Source organism: Rattus norvegicus, chromosome 15, assembly GCF_021556685.1.
Source record: "Rattus norvegicus strain SHRSP/BbbUtx chromosome 15, alternate assembly SHRSP_T2T, whole genome shotgun sequence".
Taxonomy (NCBI): Eukaryota; Metazoa; Chordata; class Mammalia; order Rodentia; family Muridae; genus Rattus; species Rattus norvegicus.
In genome coordinates, this window is record NC_141548.1 from 22,167,947 (window position 1) to 22,193,061 (window position 25,115).

Here is a 25,115-nt window from a genome sequence, read left to right on the forward strand (position 1 = left end):
AATTCACACTCTGATCACCTCAGTCATGGTACTGAAGTAGCTCTGTATCCACAATGAGGTTCTCTGTGTATCTCTCTGTCATTCATCAAGAGTAGATTTGTTTTGACCTTCGTTTGACAGCAGAAACCTGGAGACCCATGGACTTCCTTGCTCCAAGCATCATGTCTCGGACATATAGTCTTAGAAGTCACATGATTCCTGGAGCATCACAGGAGTCACTTCTTCATCTGGAAGAACCACTTCCTATTATACTGTGAGATCCACTGTGGTAAAATAGCAGCATCTACCACCCCTCTCCCTCCCAAGTATAGAAAGAAAACATTCTCCACCGGACGTGTGTGGTCACTGCTGCAGGCTCCATACTCAGATTCTAGTCTAACAATTGCCCTTAACACTTCTTTGATTGTTCATCAACATGATGTACTCACCAGGTCCACTCCCAGGAGAGGTCCTCAATTCTGCACTTCATCTGTGGGCCCCATCTGCATTGCCCTCCAAGATGACATGTGAGAGACCTCCCAAAACCCTAAAATTCTGAGATGCTGAGGTGTGATCCTGATCCCACTAATGCCCTACGTGGATGCCTGGCAGTTTAGACCATTAGCATGACTACTCCTATATGTGTCCCCAAAGGTCTCAAAAAATGTCTCCCTTTGTTTGGGTGTGATCCAGTCCAACTGCTGCACCGCACAAAGAAGGACAAAAGTCCAGGACAGGGGCTGGAAACACAGTTCTTCAGTTTGAGAATGGAATCCCAGAAGATCTAAGGGGCAATTAACAATCCTCTGTCACTTAGGATCCAGGTGAAATCAACTGTCCTCTTCTGGCCTCTGAAAGAGTTATATGCAAACAAATGTGGGGAGGTGGGAGAAGGTGGGTGGGCTTGTGGGGTAGCACCCTAATAGAGGAAGGGGTTGGGGGATATAAGAGGAGGGTTCCTGATTAGAAACTGGGAATGGGCATAATATTTAAAATGTAGATAGAGAAAATACCCACTAAAAAATAAAAAGAAAGAGAAATACTTCAAAAACCAAACACCACCCCCAAAGGAAGCTACCGAACATATCAAAAAGGACTCAGCAAGAATTATCATTATCGAGAACAACAACAAATGACCAATAATAATAATAATAATAATAATAATAATAATAATAATAAAAGTATTCATCCCTGCAAAATTGGTGGAATTCATATTCTCTGCTCTGGTGCCATAGCTGATACTACATTCCAAGGAATCCAGAGCCACATATCTCTGTGTTTCCTGATTTCTTTTATACTACCTTTCTGAGTGTTTTTATTTCCTGTTTTGTATTAGAGAAATACTTCTGTGTTTCTCCTTTTCTGTACAACATGATCAGTCACAGAGTAGTTCACTATAAAGGCAGCTAAAATTATGAGCACAAGGGTACAGCAAGGATACTTTTCATCATGATGATGGGAATCACAGAGTATGACACAGAATCCACATTGAGAGCACAGTTTCCTGCGCAGCTCTGGCTGACTTCGAACCGATCATGAAGACTAAGCTGCATGAGACTTGCAGAAAAACCTTTGTTGTCTGATACTTGTGCTGTTACGGGACAGAGAACCACAAATGAATACAGGAAGTTCGAGTGAAGGGTTAGGTCACATTTTTATTTATAATCACACATTGATTTATTAAACAACATTTAAAGTGGGAAGTCAATGAGTTCAATGTATATAACCTTAGTAATATAACAAACTAATTAAAAAATGAAAAAGATAACAAATAAATAACAAAATTTCAACTGAAAACAAAGCAAAACCTAAAGCAATCAAACTTCTAACCAGAAACAAAAGAAAACAGGTGAGAGGAGCAGCACTTGACTGCTGCAGATTTGTTACGTACACCACAGCCTGCTGCTGGCCTTGCAAACAAAGCAGAAAGGCAGGCAAGATGGTAATAATCTCTTGAAGATCAGTGTAGACCTGCCTCAAAGGGTGTGGTGGGTTGCTGATGGACATGTCCTCCAAAGGTTAAGCATGAGAATGTTACAGGCAATATCTCAAGGTCTTTGAAATTTGCCTGACTGATCATGAAGGACCCTCACACATAGGAAAGCAAAGAACAAAATGCACCCTAAGATTGCTATGGTTATTAGGACTGAGATGGGGGAGTTGTTGACATTCTTTGCACACTCAGTGCTCCTGGTGGACAGTTCTGTCACAGAGAGATGTAGTCCTGGTCTGTGCACTATTCAAGCTTCTGATGGAGAATTGAAGACCTAGGGGAGGAAGACATAAAGGCCAGGTGAGGACCTGTCATGTCAGTTATCAAACCCACAGCAGCACTATTCAGAGGGGAAATCCACTATGACCTTCAAGCCCAAGGGAGAAGGAGAAGAGATCCCACACACCTGCATATTTTTTCAGCTTTTAAAATCTGCTACAAACTGAACTGTGAACGACATTATTCCAATTCCTAGAATTGGGTTGTTGACCGAGTTAATGATTATGTAAGAGATCATCCAGGATACTAACGAGGCATCTGATAAATATCCTTCAATGGGATATGTACATAGTGGGCATAACCTTTTGGACAGCTCAGTCAAGAAAGTGCTTTCACCTAATAAACAGAAGTCAAAAATATAGCATCTAGGCCTGGAAGCCAAGCCTGCCTACTAAGGTCCCAAGGCTGTGCACAGTAGGCTTGATTCCAGGCAGTAGACCACGGGGTGTTGGTGGAGGAGTCTGTTCCATCCTCTGGCTCACTGTTTCCCGGTGGCTTCAAAGTGAGCAGCATCTTCCAATAGCAGCTCCCTTTACCATAACCTGGCTGACATGGGAACCAAAACTATCAGCAAAACAACTAGTCCATCTCCATAACCATGATCCAAGTAAAACTCTTCCTCATGCAATGTGATACAATCGAAGATATCTTGAGTAAGATAAGGCTGACTAATTCAATGACAAATGGTTGCATGTATTATCACATTCAGCAATAGTCCATGGAGGGATGGACAACATTGTACATTTTCACTTTCTGAATGATGGACATCCGGATAGTTCTCATTCTGGGCTGCTCTTAGGAGAACCACAACAACACCAGTGTGCCATAGTTTCTCTGCTCACATCTAATTCTTGTTTTGGAATTGACTGTGCAATAGGGGCTGCAGTTGAACTTTCAGAAGAGTTGCACCTGGCATCTCACAGGGTTACCCATTTGACACCACCAGCAATGTCTGAGGGCCATCCCCTCTCCAGTCCCACCTTAAGGATGATTTTCACTCAGATCAAATGATTTTGATGTGGTAAAGAATGCCACAGACCCAACTGAGTATCAGTGCTTTAGACTCTCATGGGCCTAAGGTTCTGTCTGAGGCATCCCTGTGATTACACCTCAGCATAGCTACTGGACATCTTCTGGTTGCAGGTTCAATTATAAGCAACTTAATTTTTCAACTAACAAAATCCAGGCCAAACTCCAAAGCCTAGTATTGAACCAGGATTAGGCCAGTCTGTATAGAAAGACGTAGCAGTCAATCACTAAGACAACCAGGATGTTGAGAAGACACAACTAGCCACATGACATTCCAGTGTTCAGTCACTATTCACCAAGAGCAAAGAGTGCAGAGGAGAACTTAGTCAGTAGTTTTGACTCTCAGGTACAAGAATTTCACACAGCAGCCTCTCCTCAAATCCTTGTACCTCATTTCTGTGGTTTTCTCCAAGTGATATCAATATTGATGAATAGTTTTCCTTATATAAATAGTTTCAATAGCAATCAATTTTCTTTTATGAACAGTTTAAAATCTGAATTAGAATATTTTTCTTTCCTCTCGTACTAGTGAATACATATAAAGTACATTTTTACATGTATATATACATATGTACATATAGACTAATAAACACAAATATGTGTATATGTATACATATATGTATAGTATATGTGTATACATAGATGTGCATGTATGCAGAAACATAAGAGTGCATGGTCACACAAAAAACCACACACAAGTACACATAAACATACACATGTATATATGGTACCCATACCACAAACACTTACAATTAGCATCTCCAAATGTAAAAATATGCAACATACCCATAAATGTGATCACAAATATCTGTGCCCACACAGACACTAAAAGACTAATTAACACACACACAAACAAACACACAACAGAAATTTTAAGTGAAAGCAGAAAAGATGAGGAGGCCATTACGCTAGAACAACAGTTGTGGGAAGCAGATTAGGTAAGGAGATGTTTCAAGTGAGAACGTGGACATTGATATCCACCCCTTAGGAAGAAAAATGCTTAGGGAGCACACTTTTTGGACAGATTAGGTTGAGAGAGTTGGAGAAAGTCTTCCCTCAAATGCTCACATCTCTCACACCAAACTTTACGCTGAGAGAAGCCTTTCCCACATCCCTGTTCATTCAATCAAGCTTCAGGATAGAAGCCACCGGAACGAACTCTAGAACACTGACTTAAAAAATGACTGACAAGCTGCTTCTCAAGCTACATCACTGTGAACCACGATTTGTGCAGGCAGAAGTGACTATCTTGCAATGTAGGGGGAAAACGAGAGGAAAACACATGCCTCATCAAAAGGGACAAAGATAACCAAACTTCTGGTAATTTCACTGGGCTCAAATCAGTCATGTGCTACTACAAAGGAGGCTACCACACCATGCCTCTACTGTAATGGCGTGTGAGTGAGCAATGCGTCATCACCATATCTTCCTTAGGGAAAGGCAGTTTCTATTTGAGCAGCAAGATTTGGTTGTCAATCCTCCAGTCTCTTCATGAGGCTAACACCATAGAAAGTCTGGTAAATGATCGAAGAAATGGAAAACTGGATGAGGCATAGGAGAGTGTCTCAGTAAGCTGGAGAACGGTTGAATGAGTTTGACTTGGTTGATGGGTAGATGTCAGGACAACCTGCCCCTGATCCTCCGTTCAGCCCGCCTGATGCTTATTAACAGTCACACTATAGATTTTCGTACAGGCTTCCGCACAGAACCTCGTTGTTTCCTTAATGGATTCTTCCAGTGCAATCTGCTCCAATAGAAGCGCTCTGTTCTCATTCCGTGCTCTCTTTGCCTTGAGCTTAAGCTGAAGAGATTCACGCAGGAGGAGGCAGGACCTGAGGCTGAGCCACAAACAAAAAGAGGAGACCAGACAGGATCCATCTTTTTCCACTTCTGCATCACTCATTCTAGACCCCGCTCCACAGACAGCCCCAGACTAAAGACCAAGGCCAAAGTAGGCACGGAGTATAACCTGAGAAAGTCAAATCCGGAAATCAGCAACATTCCAGGAGACTCAGGGTACTTCTCAAAAACCTTCTCATAAATACGTATGGATATTTCACATGTATGTCTATATCCTGTCAGAGCCCCAGAGGATCAAGATCGATTGATATCTCCATCATGGTGCACACCTTTTCTATCTACAGGGCACTTAGAAGTATGGTGATGAGAGAGGCTCAAAGGCTCTTCAAATTTAGTCAAACTTACTCCAAGTGGTAAAAATCTTAGAACCTTCTTAGAGGCAGGCTTCCTGGAAAGAGTCAAACAGTATAGAATGTGATCCTCACTTTCTTTTAAAGACAAGGATGGGCAGACACATTCTGTGCCTAGTGCTGAGGTCACAACCCAGTAAGTCAATGGCCAGTTCCTTTGAGTTTCTATTGTGAGGTGATTGGATTTGCACAAGGGTCTCTCTATTCATCTGCTGGCGCATTTTCTGCAGGTCGGTCATCACTTGCTGGTGCTGCATCAGGAGCATCTCAAACTCAAAACTGATCCTGTGGTAGAGCATGGGCCAAGGATCAAATAACTTCTGAATTAAGCTTTCAAGGATTACACAAATTCAGCCTAAATCCTGGATGACCCCACCCTAGGACAAGTCACATCCTTACTCCTTCACACTGGGTCCAGTTTGTGCTTCTTACGCCTATTATTATTGACCTGGGGACATCATAGCCAGCAAATAAAAGGAAGGAGCTGATCTGCCTGAGTTCACTGAGGGGGCTTGAAGGAATAGACTAGCTGGCCAAGAACTTTCCAGGACCCTGAGCCACAGGCCAAGGTCCAACTTAACCTGTGAGGACCATTCTCCTGTTCTTAGGTAAGAATTCTCAATCCTAGAATATATTGCTAAATGAAAACCCAAAGAAACATAATCAGTATTTACAGGGAAAAGAGATTATGACACATACCAGGAGATTCCACTGTGCCTCCAAGGTGTGCAGAGGTCCAATATTTTACTGCTCAAAATGAGGCCCTCAGCCTCATCACCATCATACCCTGCAAACTGAGCCAGGCTGGTTCTCAGGCCAAATCCAGCCCATAGAATCTCCAGATCTTAAGGGATTCACACAAACACACTCACACTCAAACACTCAAATACAATAAGAATACCAAGTAAATACAATGATGTTACATTATCTCAAAGAACAATGAACAAAATCAGAGAAACCCAGTGACAACCTGTTGCCAATCCAGTCACACACTGAGAGGCAGCAAGTGAGACTAGGCCCCTCCAGCTTTTGACAGGACCAATTGAACCCAAAGCACCTCCAGGTCATTTATAACAATGATTGGTCATAAACACAGCACCTAGAAATTTCCACAAGCCAACACCTGTCCACGCTTCTTAAAACACATAATGAGAGCTCACACACGACTACCCTTATTTCCAGACTGTGATTCAGGCCACAGGGTATAATTTCCTTTTGGAGGAATAAAAATAGCCTGTGCCCCCATCTTACTCATATCTGAACTTCAAATCATGTATGTAAGATGCAGGAAGATGATTTTCACCATGAGGACACCCTGGAGTTGTAGCCTACTGTGATGTGAGGAAATGTGGTCTTAAACGACCTCTCAAGGCAGTCAAAAAAGAATGCACATCATGATTACCTGTAGTTTAGGTCATTCCTTGGGTAAGAAGAGAGGATTCTCTGGAGTTCATCTCTCTCCTTTTGCATCTTGTGGAGAGCAATTCTTAGCTTCTCCAAACTGTTCATCCTCTCCTCCTCCTCAGGGGTCGAGGAGGGCTGGCATGATGCCTTCTGAGCAAACTCTGTAGGCAGATAAACACAAGTAAACTTTCATATATGAGGACATAGTGCCAGGAAAAACTATACTTAGTCTAAAACAGAAGTCTGAGGACAAACAGTTCTAGGGACACAGTGAATCCCAAACAGAGCAAGAAAACTATCTCTAAGCTAAACTCCTCAGCCATGTCCCTGTTCCCAACTATCATAGTCATAGGATGACATATGCTATCATAGACGTATACCACACTTCCTTATGAAATTCCGCTGGAACTGAAATTGTAAAAGCTGACCCAAACAAGAATAATTGGAGGACCTTCTCAGCTAATGTCTGATGTGAGGCAGGTAAGTCCTTGAGTCCAAACTGCTTAACATATTGAATTGCTAATCATGTGTGTTCAAGTACTAAGTAACTGAGGTCTTGATGTATTATTACCAGAGGAGTTTCCCTCTTGGCAACAATTACCCATGTAATCTACAGGACACTGCTGAGAATGAAGTGCTTCAACAGCTTATCCTGAGAGAGACACTTTGTTATTCTTACAGAGGCTCAAACTAGTATTCTTTGACACCCCCCAAGACATTAAAGAGCTCCAAGGAAAGATCCTTCACATATAAAAATTTTTGGCTCTCTGTCAAACAAATGATCAGAAATTGTTGAATCTGGGTCAGCTGTTTAGGAAGACTGAGGCTCCAAATCATACGTCCTACTCCTGGAAGGAGCAGCTCAAGCCAACCTCCTCCAGGAAGCTCCCCTTGCCCTGCCCAGTACTCACTGAGCCTTCCCCGGGACCATTTCTTTTGTCCTTTTCTCCAAAATGATAGAAGGCCAGCCTCATTCTGCCTTGGTTTGGTCTCTGCCTGTATATGATTATCCCTCCTAAATAGACCGAGCAGCCTGGACCACATGCCTGCTTCTGAACCCTTGAGGCTCTGAAGGGACAGCTTTCAGGCAGTTGGTGTCACCACAACACTGGTGACATCACAGAATATTCAATGGTTCTCCCGGATACCAGAGAATGTGCCGTGAAGACACTACTGATGATGTCACTGGGAAATGCCGTAGCCTACTTTCTAACTACCTCTAACCACACTGACCTGTTTGTGGAGTGCCTTTCCCTGAAACTCACTCTTGAGCCAGGGAATACCCATTTGTCCATTCTCCTTCCAGAGCTAAAGAGTTCTTACTACTTCATTTCAACTCAGTTGCTGAGGATAGGGAGAGTTGGTTAAGGTCTTGATATGGGTAGAAGAGCTTTGTTAACACCCAAACATCTAAAGACCTTGGATGAGGGAGATTCTTCTTCCTGAAATGGATAAACCCAGGCTCCATTCATGTGACATACAGTCCAATTCCCACAGTTTTTGCAGTTTCCCGGAGGCCAATATCTTTTTCCTACACCTTTAAATGTATGCAGGTTGGAGTATATCGTTTCACTGAGTAAGCCTTGAGAGGAGGCATAGTTTCAATATATTCACCCATGTTGTGGAGACATCGAGATGCAGCTCCCAGGCAGGATCAAGTAAGGACTGGTGACAGGTGCAAGTAGGGGCTGGAATGCCACCATTGAGAAGAAAATGTTTTTCTCAGTTTGCCTTTAACTATGTTCTGATGTGTCCTGTTTCTGTGGAAGCAGTTCTCATGTTCTCTTGTTTATGGTGAAGATATTCTGATAATAGGAAGAGAGTTGTTGTATGAATGTTTTAAGAAGAAGCATTTACTTAGTCTCATTTCTTTGTTTAGTCATGCCTCAGATGTTCCTGGTATCGTGGGAATAACGATCTTGTGGTATCTTGCAAAGTGGAAATTGAGGTAATGCATATTCATATCTATATAAGGATTAATAAAGCTTGCAAATGTGTGCAATTGCTTCTGCCTTTGCTCTGCACCCCCTGTGTCCTGGTTATTTGCAACCATACCAAGAGCCCCCAACACACAAGACATTGAAAATTAGCGCCTAAACAGAGACCCCAAAGCTAAGTCAGAACAGTCAGATAAGGTAAGTATATTTGATTACAGGGAAATGGGACAAGATAAGTCTTCTGTTTATCTCGCTATGCTTAAACATCTTTTAAAAGTGCAGGGAATTCATATCTCTCAGTGTGAGTTAGAAATGTGGTTAGAGACAGCAGGAGAGTATACATCTTGGTTCCCTGACGAGGGTTCCAGAGATTCTGATATCTGGGTCAAAGGGAAAATTCATGAGGAAAAGGCTGTCAGGCAGGGCAAAAAGGTTGCAATTAGTTTCTGGTCTATTTGGGCTGATATTTTGACTGGACTCAAGGCCATGAATGAAGACAGGGTGATAATGAATATAGAACATGAGACTACAGCTTCATTAAGAAAAAAAGGAAAAGGAAAAGTTTTGCCGCCTGCACCACTGCCTGGAACAGTTTTTTCTGCATCCTTTCCTGAGGATGACATGTTGACAATAAGATTCAGATGATGATGATGATGATGATGGTGGTGGTGGTGATGATGATGATGATGATGATGATGATGATGATGATGGTGGTGATGATGATGATGATGATGATGGTGGTGGTGGTGGTGGTGATGATGATGATGATGATGATGATGATGATGATGATGAATTACCTGCTCTTTCTTTTCCTATAATTAGACCAGCACCTTTTCAAGGTGTGGCCCAACCAACTTATTATAAAAGATGATATTGGTTGGTTGAAAAAGAAGTAACTTTTTATGAAACATATATTGAATTTTTATCTATACTAAAATTAACATTTGGAAGAACAGTGACAGGAGAGGAAGCTAAATGACAACTGCTGAAAATACTTGCTTTTGAAAGTGCTAATGAGGACTATAGAGAACATTATTACCTATACAGGACACTGGAGATATTAATGCTTATATGAAGGCATGCGAGGATATCTTTTCTCAAAAAGGAAAGATGCATTTATGGCATGTATTGATTAAGATAGGGCTATTAAATTATATGTTTTAAATACTTTTGAATATCCTACAGGCATTTTAGCTCAAGATGAGTTGCCTTTAGAATGGATATATATTAAATATAAATTTAACAAACATTACCAACTTATGAGGAACAAATTGCTTTACTTATTCAACAAGGCAGACAAAGACCTGTTATACTATCCGGATATGATTGCGTTGCTATTGTTTTCCCATTAAGTAAAGATAATGTTGAATATTTAACACAGATGTCTTAAGTTTTTCAATTAGCCATCATTTCTTACACTGGAAATATGGAATTTCATTTCCCCCCATAGTAAATTCTGGGATTGCTTTAGAAAACAGAAATTTGTGATAATACACTAATTTCTGTTGATCCATTACCATCAGACGTTACTGCGTTTACTGATGGCTGTAAGACCGAGAGTGCTTATTGGACCAAAGATAAATTTTGGGTCCAGGAATCTTCTTTTGGGTCAGTACAACAAAATGAATTATTAGCAGTAATTAATGTATTACAGGAATTTACTCATAATGCAAACATTACAGCTGATTCAGTTAATGTTGTAGGAATGGTAGAGAACATTGCAACTGCTGTTGTTTCTACATTTAAGCACATATTAAATTTGTTATTTTCACATATTAAAGGACTATTGTTATGGCAAAACTTTAGAATATTTATTACACATAATAGATCACATTCAAAATTGCCAGGGACCTTCAACATTTGGCAATCATATGGTAGATCAATTAGTGTCATTGCTACCCCAGAAGAACATAGTCATAATCATACCAATGCAGGACATTTACATATTAAATATAAGATTCCCCATTCCCAAGTCAGACAAATTATTGCTAATTGTCCTATTTGTAAGCCTTTCCATATAAGATGTATTCCATATGACATTAATCCCAGAGGGACGCAACCTAATGGATTGGGGCAGATAGGTATACCCCATATTTCTAAGTTTGGCCGCCTTTCATATACAGATGTATGCATAGATACCTTTTCAATATTTGTATGGGCTACGCCATTGACTGGAGAAGGCAGAGCTCATGTTGTACAGCATCTATTAGAAACATGTGCTGTTATTTGACTACACTCTGAAATTAAATCTGATAATGGACCAACATATATTTCTTATAAATTTAAACAATTTTGTCAACAATATCATATTGTACATATTAGTGGTATAAAACAAAATCCACAAGTACAAGCATTTGTTAAAAGCACACCATACCTTGAAACAACAAAATAAAAAATTAAAAAGTAGGAAAAGAGATGATCTTGCACAGCCTGAGTGGAGTTGGCAGACTAAGCACAGAGCTATATTGGCACGAGCATTATTTGTTATTAATTTTCTTAATTTACCTTACTCACCTTTATCAAGAGCTGATAGACACTTTATTGAACTTCCCCCTGAAGGCATGGAACAGCCACTATGGATAAAAATAACACAAGATGGAGAATGGCAGGGAGGGACATTACTGTATGTAGGTAGAGCATAGGGTTTTGTCTCATTACAGGATGGGAGACAATTCTGCTTACCTGGGAGATGGATCCAAACATGGACCGCATCCTACCCTCCCAGGCATCCAAACAAAGCAGCTCTATTTTCTCCTGATGGAAGTCCTTCAGAGATGAAGAGGTGTCCTCTGTTACTGAGGCCATGGCTTCTCTAAAGGTTCATAAACGGCAATGGAGAAGGATACTACAGTGACAACCCCATTACTTACGTGGGGTCAGGTGAGGCGTTTAACCACTGAAGGACTAAAAAGTGTTGTCTTGAATGGGAAAGTCCTGTACTTCTGAGCATTTATTTTTAGCAATGTGTGCTTTACTTATGGTATCTTCTGCTGAGGTCAATGTGAGCTATTGGGCTTATATTCCTAATCCACCTTTATTTGAGCCTCCTACTAGCGGGGAAACAGATGTGGTGTTACACACCACCCCAAGCATTTTATCGTCTCCTTGGAGTAACTTGACTTATTTGAATATGTATGATGGAGCTCTGTATAATTTTACTTATGCTGGCTCAAAGATGTGTTTATGTTTAGGACAGAGACCTTGCCTCCAAATGGGTTATCAAAACAAGCTGTTACCAGGAATAAAAGTTACAGGTTCCAGGACTTGTTTGCAGTGGTTGACAGCTTGGGCTATAAACCAAAATTGGAGTAACATTACATTTGTTAGCAAGAAAGTACAACCTGTTTGTGATCAATTTACTTATATAGAATTAAAATATCACCCATTTATTTAGAAAATTGCCTTGGTACATTTGGAAAAATTATTCAAGATAAATGGATAAATTGGCATCCTTACAGTCGATTTATTAATCCATGTTCATAATGGAATATTACCACTCGTGATTTGTCTAATGTTACCAGGGTGCGTGGAGAGGAGAATGAACACTTTAGTGGATCCTTGCTGATGGAATGGGGAGATGGTGGCATTGAGATAATCGACTATCCTCTGTGGAAGATCCTACTGCATTTCAAACTCATTTGTAAAAGACTGCCGTTACATTAAAAGAAGTTGTGCTTGCTAATGGAAGCTTTTCTGGGACTCCTTGATCTGCCTCTCAGTATAACTTTACCACATTTAAGAAAGGAAAGGCTACTATTTGTATTCCTATGCCATATTTGTTTTTAATAGGTAGACTTAATTTTACTAATGGATTTGATTATATTAACTGTCATTTGTATTCATGTATTAATTCCTCTCTTCAGTTTAATATGAATCAAGATTCTATTGATTATTCAACAAAAATTATTTAGATGGAGGCCTGTTGACATCAATGTTCTCAAGATCCTCTTAATCATGTGATTTTTGAACTTTTCAAATAATCTGCTGAAGAGAAGTAAAAGAATGACTGGAGTTATTGTTTTAAACCTTATTTCTGTTGCTACTTTGGCAGCAGTTTCCAGCATAGCATTAAAAACATCTATTCAGACAAAGCATTTTGTTGAAGATTGGCATAAAGATTCACATGAGTTAGGGATAGAACAAACTAAAATTGATACTTTATTTCAACGTCAAGTAGATGTTTTAAAACAAACAGTAGAATGGTTGGATCTAAAGATGCCCCTTTGTAACTGGTTCCATGTTTAATGAAGGTGTTACCATCCATGCAGAGCATTGCATCAGAACCTTCCGTAGTAGGATGTAGGGTGTCCAATACGTCTAGACAGATTACTTAGACCATGTTGGTTCCCTCATACAATCATCGATGAGCATGTTTGCATAGCAGGACGGATGGCGCTGGGTTTTCAATCCAGACTCCAGGATGGTTCAGGAATAGAACCTGCTACTGTTTCGCACATGCAATAAAAATCCAAGGGTCTGGTGTTCCCTGAGGACAGCCTCAACTGCATGGTGTTCTATGAGTTTATGTTTCTGACCAGGAGTTAACTTCTCTAATAGTGGTAGCAACCACAGCTCTTAGAGAACTGGGCCAGCCTGATGCTGCAGGGTTCATTATCTTGGACAGGTACATTACACAGCGATTGCAGGTCACTACAGTGAGTGGCTACACACATTTGGCAGTAACATTTCTCTCATGATCTTATGGATGAAAATGTTTGGAGACAATAGAAGTTCCGGGATTGGATCCAAATCATCTGTCTTTAAAGCCTCAAAAATGTTTTGCACATTCTCCTCCAGATTAGAGACTTAGTGCCCTCCTATGTGCAGGGCTATATGTGTTGGGAGGGTTATAAGGACTACGATTTCCTCAGATGTTATGGAACTGGGCAGATAGTTTAACTGAATTTGATTTAACTTTGTACGTGGTATCTGTATCTAATTTCATATTTTTTCTAGATTTCCCAGTTCTGTTGAGTACAAGTTTTTCTAGTGAAACATGATTTTTTGAAATCCTTCATTTTCTGTTATTATTTCTCCCCTTTCTTACTGATTTTGTTACTTTGGATACAATTCCTGGGCCTTTTTGTTAATTTGTCCAAAGGTTTCTCTATCTTATTGAGTTTTTCAAAACCAAGTCCTTGTTTTTTTTTTGATTCTTTGTATCATTCTCTATGTTTCTACTTCAATGAACTCAGCATTGTGTTTGACTATTTCCTCCCTTCTTCTCTTCTCGGGTGTGTTTGCTTTTTGTCCAGGAGCTTTTAGATATGCAGTTCATATGCCAGTATAGAATCACTCTGATGGCTTTATGAACACTCAGGGAGGATCCCTTTTTCCCTGTATATCATAGCATACATATGTGCATTCTGGGAGCATCACAGGAATCACTTATTTATATGGAAGAAACACTTCCTAGTACACTGTGAGATCTACCCTGGTTAAAGAGTAGCATCTCCCGCCCCTCTCCCTTCCTAGTGTAGAAAGAAAACAGACTCCGCCAGAGGGGTGTGGTCTCTGCTCCAGGCTCCATACCCCGAGTCAGGTCTGAAGATTGCCCTTAACACTGATTTGTGGTTCATCAACATGATGTACTCACCAGCGCCACTCCCGAGAGAGCTCCTCAATTCTGCACTTCATCTGATGGGCCTCATCTGCATGGCCCTCCAGGATGAGATGTGAGAGATCTGCCAAATCCCTAAAAATGCTGAGATGCTGAGGCTTGATCCTGACCCCACTAACGTCTGATTAGCCCGACTACTCCTTTATGTATCCCTACAGGTCTCAAGAAATAACTTTCTTTGTTTGAGTGTGATCCAGTTCAACTAATTCACCACACAAAGAAGGACAATAGTCCAGGACAGGGGATGGAGACATGGCTCATCAGTTTGAGAATTTCAATCCCAGAAGACCTAAGGGGCAATTAACAATCCTCTGCCACTTCAGGTCCAGGTGAAATCTACTGCCCTCTGCTGGCCACTGGCAAAATTGCATGCAAACAAACATGGGGAAGTGGGAGGGAGAGGATGGGCTGGTGGGGGAACATTCTAAAGGAGGCAGATGTTAGGGGGATAAAGAGGAGGTTTCCTGAGTGGAAACTGGGAATGGCCATAATATTTGAAATGTACATAAAGAAAATACCCAATAAAAATGAAAAAAGAGATAATTAAAAACCAAACCCAAAGGAAGCTATCAAATATATCGAAAAGGACTCAGCAAAAATTATCATTATGAAGAAAGACAACAAACAAACAACCAAAAATAATAAAAATATTCGCCCCTCCAAAATTGGTGGAATTCATTATGGATTTTAACTTTCAATGAAGCTAGGTTACAGATAATGAATATCTAGGATTTACAGAGACATATGTGCACAACTCTATTGGAAACTGTGTGTGTGTGTGTGTGTGTGTGTGTGTGTGTGTGTGTGAGAGAGAGAGAGAGAGAGAGAGAGAGAGAGAGAGAGAGAGAGAGAGAGAGAGAGAGAGAGAGAGAAATGTCATCCCCATAACTGGTCTCTCCTCCTTGGCACCCCCCACCACCCAGTCATCCCCATCATCTAAGAGGGCACTCCTCCATCTACACACCCACTTTCACTTTACCTCTCTAGCATCCCCCTTCTCTGGGACATCAACTTTCACAGGACCAGTTGCCTCCCTTTCCAGAATGGCAGACTCTGCTATACATGAAGCAGGAGCCATGGACTGGCCCATATATACTCTTTAGTCAGAGCTCCGAGGGGTCCAGTTAATTGATACTGTTGTTCTCCATTTTGGGTTCCTATCCTCTTCAGCTCCTTTAGGCTGTCCCGTCAGTCTTCCATTGTGCTCCCCAGGCTCAGTCCAATGGTTGGCTGTGAGTATCTGCATCTGTCTCAGTCAGGTGCTGGGCAGAGCCTCTCAGAGGATATCAGGCTCTTGTCTGTGAGCACATCTTGGCACCAGGAATAGTGCAAGGTTTTGGAATCTGTGGATGGAATAGTTCTCATGGTGGTGTGGTCTCTGGATGGCCTTTTCTTCAACCTCTGCTACTTTTTGGTGTTTGCATTTTCTTTAGACAGGGACGATTCTAGGTTAAAAATTCTGAGATGTGTGGGAGGCCACATCCCTCCACTGGAGGCCATATCTAGCTACAGGAGGCAGTCTCCTCAGGTTCTATCTCCCTGCTGTTAGGTATTTCAGCTAACATCATCCCAGTAAGGCTGTGGAAGCCTCTTGCACCCCTGGCATCTGGGACTTTCCAGGGTTCCCCAAGTTCCACAGTCCCCATTGATGCTTATTGCTATTCATTCCCCGTGTCCTGTGGATTTCTCTCCAGTCTCTTCCCATTCTTGGTATCCCTACCCCCCTTTTCCTTCCTTCCCTGCCTCCAGTCTCATCACTCTTCCTACTTATCAGATTAATAAACAAAACAAAACAACAACAACAACAAGAAACTGGACACTACATAACCACTTGAATTATAGATGTGCTTCACAATATGTGCCTCACAAGATGTGCTTTACACGGACTTTGGAAAGGCAAACTTTGATCTCCCAGGCTTTATCGAAGGAGTTCTAACACTAGGCCAGTTCCCCAACCCACAGGTAGCATTCTTGAGCAGAAAATCCAAAATGCTTCACAATCTAAAACATTTTGAACATTAAACTCATGCTGCACAAATGTTTCCGCTGTTGTTGAAGTCCAGCTTTAATCCATGGTGGTCTGATAAGATACAAGGCATTCTTTCAATCTTCTTGTATCTGTTGAAGCTAGCTTTGAGACTGACCACATGGTCAATGTTGGAGAAGGTTCCTGGTGGTGCTGAGAAGAAGGTATATTCTTTAGTGCTCGGGTGAAATATTCTGTAGATGTCCGTTGGGTCAATTTGATTTTTAATGTCTCTTAATTTTGCTATTTTTCTGTTTAATTTTTGTCTGGAGGATCTGTCGATTGGTAAGACTGGGGTGTTGATGTCTCCCCCTATTAATGTGTGGAGTTCAATTGTGATTTAAGCTTTATCAATGTTTCTTTTACAAATGTGGGTGCCCTTGTGTTGCAGGCACAGATGTTCAGAATTAAGATATCATCTTGGTAGGTTTTCCCTTGATTTGTATAAAGTATTCTTCTCTGTCTCTTTTGAATAATTTTTTAAAATCTATTTTGTTAGATATTAGAATGGCTACTCCAGCTTGCTTCTTGTGTCTATTTGCTTGGAAAATTTTTTATAGCCATTTACTCTAAAGTAATGTCTAGTTTTATTCCTCAGGTATGTTTTTGTATGCAGAAGAATGATGGATCCTGTTTTCACATCCATTCTGTTAGCCTGTGTCTTTATACTGAGGAAATGATACTATTGATATTGAGAGATATAAATACCGGTGATTGTTATTCCCTGATATTTTATGATGGTGATATTAATGTGTGTGTGTGTGTGTGTGTGTGTGGCTTTTTGAATTTGATTATGGTGGGAGTCTTATCCATTCAGTAGATATCAGATCTCATCCTACCTAACCTCACCCAGCACACTCTGTAGCTGAGTGAGATACACAATGAGAAAAGCATCCTATGCATTCGTACAGACTATAAGGGAGAAGAAAGATTAAGGCTAAAGGAGAGCTTGGCATTTGAATGGCTTTGGTCCCAGGATGTTCCTGTTTTAGTAGGTATTGAGAGGGGAGTGAACCTCAGAGGTCCTGGTGTCCCAAGCCTCTCAGGGGAATCCCTGCATTATATGGTTCTGGATCTGCAAGTCTGTAAGATTTGTCTGCCCGTATGCATGCTTCAGGAGCTGCAGATCCGGAAAAGGTGGGCATAGAGTTTGCAGGAGAATGGAGGTCCGCTGGGCTCCTCAGAGCAGCTTGGAATGTCCAGAGGACTCAGCTAGCAGGGGAGATTGGTGGGGGAAGAGAGACTTACCTGTATGATTCACACAAAGCAGGTTTGATGAAGGTGGGAGGAGAGGTGACAGGAGAATGGAAGTCCCCCTGGGATAGCTGACTTGTCATGGCAGCTTGGGTTGTTCTGGAAGACTCCACCAGCAGGGAAGATGGATGTGGGGAGGGAAGCATCCCTGTATAATTCAGGATCCACAGATGTGATAAAGGTAGGCAGAGAGGTAGGAGAATAGAGCACATTCAGAAATATTTTACATTTTAATTATTTGTGTGTGCGTGTGTTGCGTGTGTCTGTATGAATGTGCGCACGTGGGTGCTTGCGTGAGTGCGTGCGTGCATGTGTGCCTGCGTGCTTGCGTGCGTGCTTGCGTTAGTGCTTGCATGCGAGCATGCGCGCACGCAATCACGTGGGTCCTCTATCCAATCCTTAGCATTGCCGAGAAAAATAAATACAAAATAACCTAGTATGCATGTAGGAACACTAGCTAAGGAATTTGTGTGGGGAAGTCTGGGGTCTTTGTAGTCTGGCAATGTCCTGGAAACCTGAGAATGTAGAACAGCCTTGAGGGAGTCAGTCTCCCTGATGTCCCTCAGGCTCCTCTTTTAAGGCCCATCCACATCCATCAGCCATAGGGTGAGAATTCCAAGCTAAGACAAATAACATAATGGAATTCCTTCCTTCTGAAAGCCTTTATCTTTATCTGTGGGATGATTTTTCCTCCCCAACGGTATCGTGCTTACTATGGAGCCTTTAAACTTGAGGACAGAGCTGAAGGAGACTCAGAAGACCTCTAAGCATGGACCTCTATATCTTCATCATTTTCCAGACTTCAGTATTCCTAAAAGTGGTTTTCACAAGACCTCTGATCTACAGAAACTGGCGCAGCCATTCATGGCAAACTAACATGGAATCCACTTTGTGAGGGCTTTGCATGCTCCAGAAAGCTGAAAATATGAATTGAGCGTATGACGCAATGGAAAGGGCAGTTGGTTTTGCTCTAGCTTTTCTTTCTGTGTTCAACATCAATGATGCATTTTTTTTCCTTTTGGACCGAGGAGGTGCATCTTTTTTGTCCTACTTTTAGAAGGTATGTTATAGTAATTGTTTAGATAATTTGATACAATGCCAAATGAATCAGTACATGCAATATTATAATAGTTTGCAGAGGAAGGGTTTTTTGAGATTAAACAAATATCAGACTTTTTCCTATGAGCAAATTGCCAGCAATATTTCAATCTCTAGCTATGCAAGTATGGATTTTTCAAAATAGGGCTGATTTCACCTTAAACAAAATTCCCTAGGCTTATCCAAGAGCTTAGTGTTCCTGTTTGTTTTACATGAAATGCTGATAAACTGCTCTGATGACAGCCATGTCCAGTTACCGTCCACTGGGCAGGGATCTTCACTGGTTGATCAGTAAATGTATTAAATCCCTGACACAGACCTCATGCACAGCAGTTGGCTGGGTGCACTTTGCTCCTTGTCCACTAGAGGGAGACAAGACTCAATGGTTTAATGCAAATGAAGATTCTCAGTAGCAATGGGCTCCTGCAGTGCTAAGATGTCCCCAGCAGAGCAAACCTGTCTGAAGAACTTCTCAGGGAGCAGGTGTTTCCTTAAAGCACTGAGAATGGCTACACAGGACAACTGAAAACTGACAGGACATTCAAAGACAGTGCACAGAAGAAGGAACACATATCATTAAGAAATGTAGAAAACCGGGGTTGGGGATTTAGCTCAGTGGTAGAGCGCTTGCCTAGGAAGCGCAAGGCCCTGGGTTCCGTCCCCAGCTCCGAAAAAAAGAAAAGAAAAAAAAAAAAGAAATGTAGAAAACCATGCAACCTAGTCAAAGAAATACAGAATTAAATGATTGAGGGCCAAGTCAAACACTGTGACTTACAAGAAGGTTATTGAGATGTAAATATTCATGATCCTCTGGGAAGTTTGTCAATTTCTACATCCTTCCTTGATAGCATCCTTGCTACAGATACACTAAGGAGCCTAAAAAAATCTAAGGTGCCAATATTAGAATTACATTTTTTGGAAAAGAGATAAGGACTAAAGAAGCAAGACTTCTCATGATTAAAAACAGGATACAAACTATTTACAGGTGTGACTAATAAATATGGACAAACAAAAAGATAACTTGCAAAAATAAATCAAAAAAAAGCATGAATCACAGTTGCTCTTGTCCACAATTCTTTATGTTTTGCAAGATTTGAGATGATAAGTATTCCTTTTACAGGAAAGTATATTTGAAAAGATGTCTAGAACTGAACTGAGAAAATAGAAGGAAAAGACACCCAGGGTGAGTTTTTGGTCTGAAAGATCAGAATATGCAGAAGCAGGAAGGCAAGCATGAGAGCGGGAAGCAGGCTTAGAAACTTCATCTTGTCCTAAGTGTGGGATTCATGACCCAAACCTCACAGAGAAGGCGCTGCAAGAGTGGCAGTTTCCACACCGTGGAGTAATGGGGGGGGGGGGTCAGCAGTAGGAGCTAGAGTTCTGGCAGGCCCTGCCTGCTTGTAACTGGAGGCTTTGAAAAGAGGGCAGTCTGATGGATGGAGTTGGGGGCTCACCCTGGGGTGTGGACTCTGACCGGGAGGGCAGAGGCACCAGGGAGCATGAGAGCATGTGTCACTCCTGATACAGTGCTGCAGTCTTTGTACTGGACAAGGTAAGGAGGTAATGAATCTGTAAAGGGTCTGAACCTGGATTTTCCTACTATGGAGTCTACTGGATCTGAGGGAGGGGTATTTTATGATTCATGCACTTGAGACGGGACTCAGAGACTCTATGTGCAGGGGCAGAGAAGCAGAGTTGCAAGATTCCCCTCAAAGATAAAAATGAGTCAAAGGCTCTGCCCTTTAAATGTAAACAAAAACTAGTGTTAGTCACAGCATAATTCAAACCATTAAGTTTTAATGGTTGAAATTCACTATGTGGCTATAGGATAGGCCCAGGAGTAAATACATCATAGCATGGTGTTTTTTTGAACAAGCACCATGGCCATTAGAATACAAAGGGGGAAGCAGAGAATCATGGGAAATTAACATGTTAATACTGTCACACATGGCAGAAAGATGCAGGCACGATGGAACTGGATTCAGGTAGCAGGGAAAAATGAAATAAGTACACAGTGGCTTTGGAAGCAGAGCTCATGGCTCATAGTCATGCCATGTGACTCATGGGATTAACCCTGTGACTGGAGTTGTGTCCTTTCAGTTCCATTGCAGTTGACCACTTTCTGTTTCTGAGTTCCTGCGTTCCCATAAAATGCTTGTGAAAGGAGAAGCACTTTGAAAAGTGTGTTTGTCTCTTCTCCCTACATTCCCAGTTTTCCTGCACAATAGGTTACACCTCATGGCTAAGATTCCTGTGGATTTGAAGAAGGTTAAGTAAAAACTAATCTGTCTTTCTTAATTCTCTGTTGCTATGATCAAATAAGCTTACGAAAGCAACATTTGGGGACAGGATTTGCTTTGTTTTATAGGTGGAAAGTCAAGACAGCAGGAGCCTGAGAGCTGTTGTGCTGACTGCAGTCAGGGAGCAGAGGAAGATGCTGGTGTTCAGGTCACTTCATCCCTCTTATCCAGTCCACTATCCCAGTCAACCATGGTGGGTGGGTCTTCACACTTCAATTAGTCAAATCAAAATGGTCCCTCACAGGCATACCCAGCGGCTAATCTGATCTAGTAATACCTTACATAATAGAGCTAATAATCTAATAATCTTCCACATGTGTGCCTAGAGGTGTGTCTCCAGGGCAACTCCAGGTGCTGTCAAGTTGATGATCAACAAACACTAACCACCATGCAAACTATGAAGACAAGTTATTCATTTAGACTCAAGCTACTTGCCATGTATTCCTAGAACTTCAGGAAAGTAGAAATTCCATAAATACCAAAACCTGAACAACCTCCTCACCAGTCAGGCATGCTAGACCAACACTTCTGAAAGTAGGGCCTGGACAAGCAACAGTAGCTTCATCACCTGTAAAATAACAGAAATGCACATTTTAACTCTACTAAGTCTGTTCTCTGGATCAGGCCAAACACCTCCTGTCATTGGACTGCCTGGAATGGATGCTTTCTCTTCCTAGAATGGCCTCCAGGTGGAGCAAAGCTAAACTCACAGCTAATTGTGGTTGGGTGTTTGGGACTGTTCTTCCTGCCTTTCACAACTGCCTGACTTGGTTTAAGGAATCAGGAGGTCCCATCTGTTATTGACAAGGGGACATTCCAGTCCTTGAGAAAAGCATGAGTCTAGTCTTAAGAATCATCACAATGAAGGTAGCTAGAACTTACCATGCCCTGGCAAAGAATCTACAAAATCATAAAGCTTGTTGTTTTGTTCTTATTTCTATTACCAGAATGCTAAAACTAAGAAGAACGATCAAGCACCATCAAGAAAATCAAGAAATCTCTCTTCAGTCAAGCTCACGAAGTGTGGTGATGGTTTCATAGGTAGGACGCACCAGGAAGGTAATTGGAAAGAGGAGACAAAGTTAAAAGTTGCAAAAGCCAGTACACCTGTTACCAAGTACTGCTATTTTAAACTGTCTTGGTTACTTTTCTTTGGCTGTAATAAGAGAGGTGACCAAGGCAACTTATAGAACAACTTATTGACTTGGGGACTTACAGTTTCAGAGTTTTAGAGCAAGAACATTGAGTAGGAACAGTTGAAAACTCCCATCTTGACCTGGAAGTGGGAGACAAAGATCTAACTGGGAATGGTGGGAGCCTTTGAAGCCTTAGAAACCACTCCCAATGACATACCTTCATCACCAGGCCTTACCCCTAATCTTTCCCAAACTGTTTCAGGAAATGGGAGTATGGAAACAAGTATGGAAACATGTAAGTCTATGGGGGGACATTCCCATTCTAACTACCAACAAACCCCTTAATCATATGATTAGCTTAGCACTGTACTGAACCTGCACAAACAATGGAACCAGTAGCTTGCCCACATCAATTTAGTAACAAACATCCAGACCTCATCATAACTGATGGTATGATAGAAGAACCATTCAGGCATTGAAACCAAGTAAGTAGGCAGCAACATCTCTCAAAATGACAACAAAGACCTAATCCATCAAAGTCCATGGTTGTGGGAAAGTCCCTAAACATATTAACGTTGCTCTTTGGCTTCCATAGTTCTGCTTCTGGCTATTTTTGCTAAATGAGGTGTGTCAAGGGTATGAATTTTTTCTTTAAAGTCCAGCCTAAAAATGTCTTGGTGCTGAACTGAGATCCCAAACACCTAGTATAGTCACTGTCTGGCTAATAAAGACGTTTTGTTGGCTTGAACCAGGAAGCGTTTATGAATCCCAAAAGACCAATCAGGAGCCGACCCCATGCAATTACCCAAGGGTCTTTATTCATAAGCTCGAGCTTGGACTTAACTCTCCTCCAACCCGCAGGACAGTTCATGTGAAGAAAACCCTGAAGACAAGGTTTTATAGGAAAAGACAAGCCAGGGTTGAGTCTCTAGCCTGGCAAGAATCTAATTGAGAGCGAGGCTACTGTGACCTTTAACATGAGTGTGTGGTGCTGGGAGGCAAACCATAAACTTAACTTCTGCCTTCCTCCTGATGGGTGGTTCTTAGGCAGAGGCAGGCTTGTAGCCTTGGGGTACAGATCTGCTGGGGGAATAACCTGGAGACTGGTGCTAGATACAGGTCTTGTGGGGGGTGGGAGGAGTGAGTAACCTGGAGACACAGCTCTTGTTGAGGGGTAACTTGGCAACTGCTGCTAGGTACCAACCTGATAGTTTACTTGAGTTCAAACTTGGGCCGGGTTTTATCCATCTTTGGAGTCTGAATCTCAAAAATCTGGTCTCTCAGAACCAGTGTCCAGGTAGTATTCTCTGGTGTCACATTTCTGGAGGCCCTAGTAAGATTTCCGGAGACTAGATCTTGAAATAATGGAGGTCTTGGATCCCCTGGAGCCAGAAAGAGTGTGGTGGTCAAGAACTTCTAGGGTTGTACAACCTGAGATGTTCCAAGGTCCCAGGACACCATCAGATGGATGCTGCCCAATGCTATTGAGGAATCTGACGCCTTCCCCACCCCCACCCCACCTCCCCCCCAAAAAAAGAACAAAATTGAAAGTCACGTGGTTTGTCACTGCTAGAGGTAAGTCTGGTTTAGGATACAAAGGGACACAATGGAGGTGCCTGTGGTGAAGAGCTATGTCTGGGGTCCAGGTGAGACTTCACTTCCCCTGGTCTCTTCAGGTGACTCACAGTGATGACTCCTGGTCGTCTTTACTATGTATCTCTCTGTGTGCTTCTGTCAGTTCTATTGATTGGAGAAAAGAATCTAAAATGAAAGGGGAGTGAGCCCTCCTGGGACCACAGCTACTGCTGCCCCTGGGATGACACACAACTTCCCAGGCTCACAGGTCATGCTGGGCCATTCATGCTGCGCCCCCTCTTCTGGCAGAAGCTGTGACTGGAAGCTGTTGCTGCTGTTGCTATAGCGATGCTATCGGTAGGGGCTCCTGAGTAGTATTGTGGTTGGTGGCCACAGCCCAGAGGGAGTTTTTGGAGGAGGATGAATATGATGTCTGTTTGTTGGACCTTTTATAAAAATCTACTGACCCCTTTTTGGGGTCAGATAGCCCTGTGGCCATGCAAGCTGTCTGGAACACGACTGGGAAACCCCAGAACCCCAAATAGTTTCTCGTATTGATTAGTGGCTCTCTCTGTTATGAGGCACCTCCTACCTCCTGGTTTAAGACTTGTGCCCTCTGGTTGGCTTGGCCAGGTCACCCAGAGAAACCCCAAACCTCTGCCTGTTCTCTCAGTCCTGGTTGAAGTAATTTACTGCTCCCCCCACCTCCTGCTCCAGGAGCACTAAATCAGGACTCTGACTACTTGACTGCTTGCCCCAAGCCTGTGCTCTCCCTCCCCTCCCTCTGCCACCTCATTAGATAAGCGACCAGCTGCACCCAGGGAAGGGGGAAGTCGGTCCACTTCTTCATCCATCAGTGTTCTGTACCCCAAAACGGAACAAGGTAGGGAGACTTTAGTCAATTTTTGCCAAGCCATTTTAGGATTGAAGCAGCTGCTAAAAAAAAAAAATCGCTTTTGTCATGCATTTGAATCCCAGATATTAGAAAGAAACTTCAAAAGTTAGAAGTTCTTGGCAATATCAACAGTTATGAATTATTAGAGATTTCTTGAAGAGTTTACAGCAACCACGACTCTATAGAAAACCGGAAATAAAACAAAGATAAAAGAGGTTCCAGAAGGAAGCCAGAGACCCCAGGAAAGAATTCTTTGTAAGATAGTCATATAAGGATGACCATCTGCATAAGTGACTACAAAGGGGTCCTGGCCCAGACACTGGGGACCATGGAAGGAGGAAGAGGCAAAGATGAGCAATGTCACAGGCACACACAGGTTA

General features: G+C 42.0%; 1 protein-coding gene and 1 long non-coding RNA gene across 8 annotated transcripts; one reads left to right on the top strand and one right to left on the bottom strand.

Moving 5' to 3' along the window:
* Positions 1–1,610: 1,610 nt before the first annotated feature.
* On the bottom strand, positions 1,611–23,647 carry LOC134482089 (uncharacterized). 7 transcript variants are annotated; one of them, XR_015638253.1, is made up of 7 exons: positions 23,470–23,647; positions 21,565–21,697; positions 17,726–17,879; positions 11,346–11,404; positions 8,509–8,699; positions 6,893–7,055; positions 1,616–2,246 (listed from the first exon to the last, which is right to left on the bottom strand). XR_015638253.1 is itself a non-coding variant. In XM_087586845.1 (6 exons), exons 3-6 carry the CDS (start codon positions 17,875–17,877, stop codon positions 2,216–2,218), a joined length of 405 nt encoding a protein of 134 aa, XP_087442971.1. In that variant the 5' UTR covers positions 17,878–17,879; positions 21,565–21,697; positions 23,470–23,647; the 3' UTR covers positions 1,611–2,215. The 7 variants fall into 7 exon arrangements, 3 of the variants coding, with proteins under 3 accessions (XP_087442971.1, XP_087442970.1, XP_087442972.1); XM_087586845.1 differs by lacking the exon at positions 8,509–8,699 and having other exon boundaries at positions 1,611–2,246; XR_015638254.1 differs by lacking the exons at positions 21,565–21,697; positions 23,470–23,647 and adding an exon at positions 14,428–15,217.
* On the top strand, positions 8,073–12,513 carry LOC120096941 (uncharacterized). Its single transcript, XR_015638255.1, has 4 exons — positions 8,073–8,552; positions 8,774–8,842; positions 11,492–11,711; positions 12,353–12,513. It is a non-coding gene; the product is annotated as an uncharacterized LOC120096941 (long non-coding RNA).
* Positions 23,648–25,115: the final 1,468 nt, after the last annotated feature.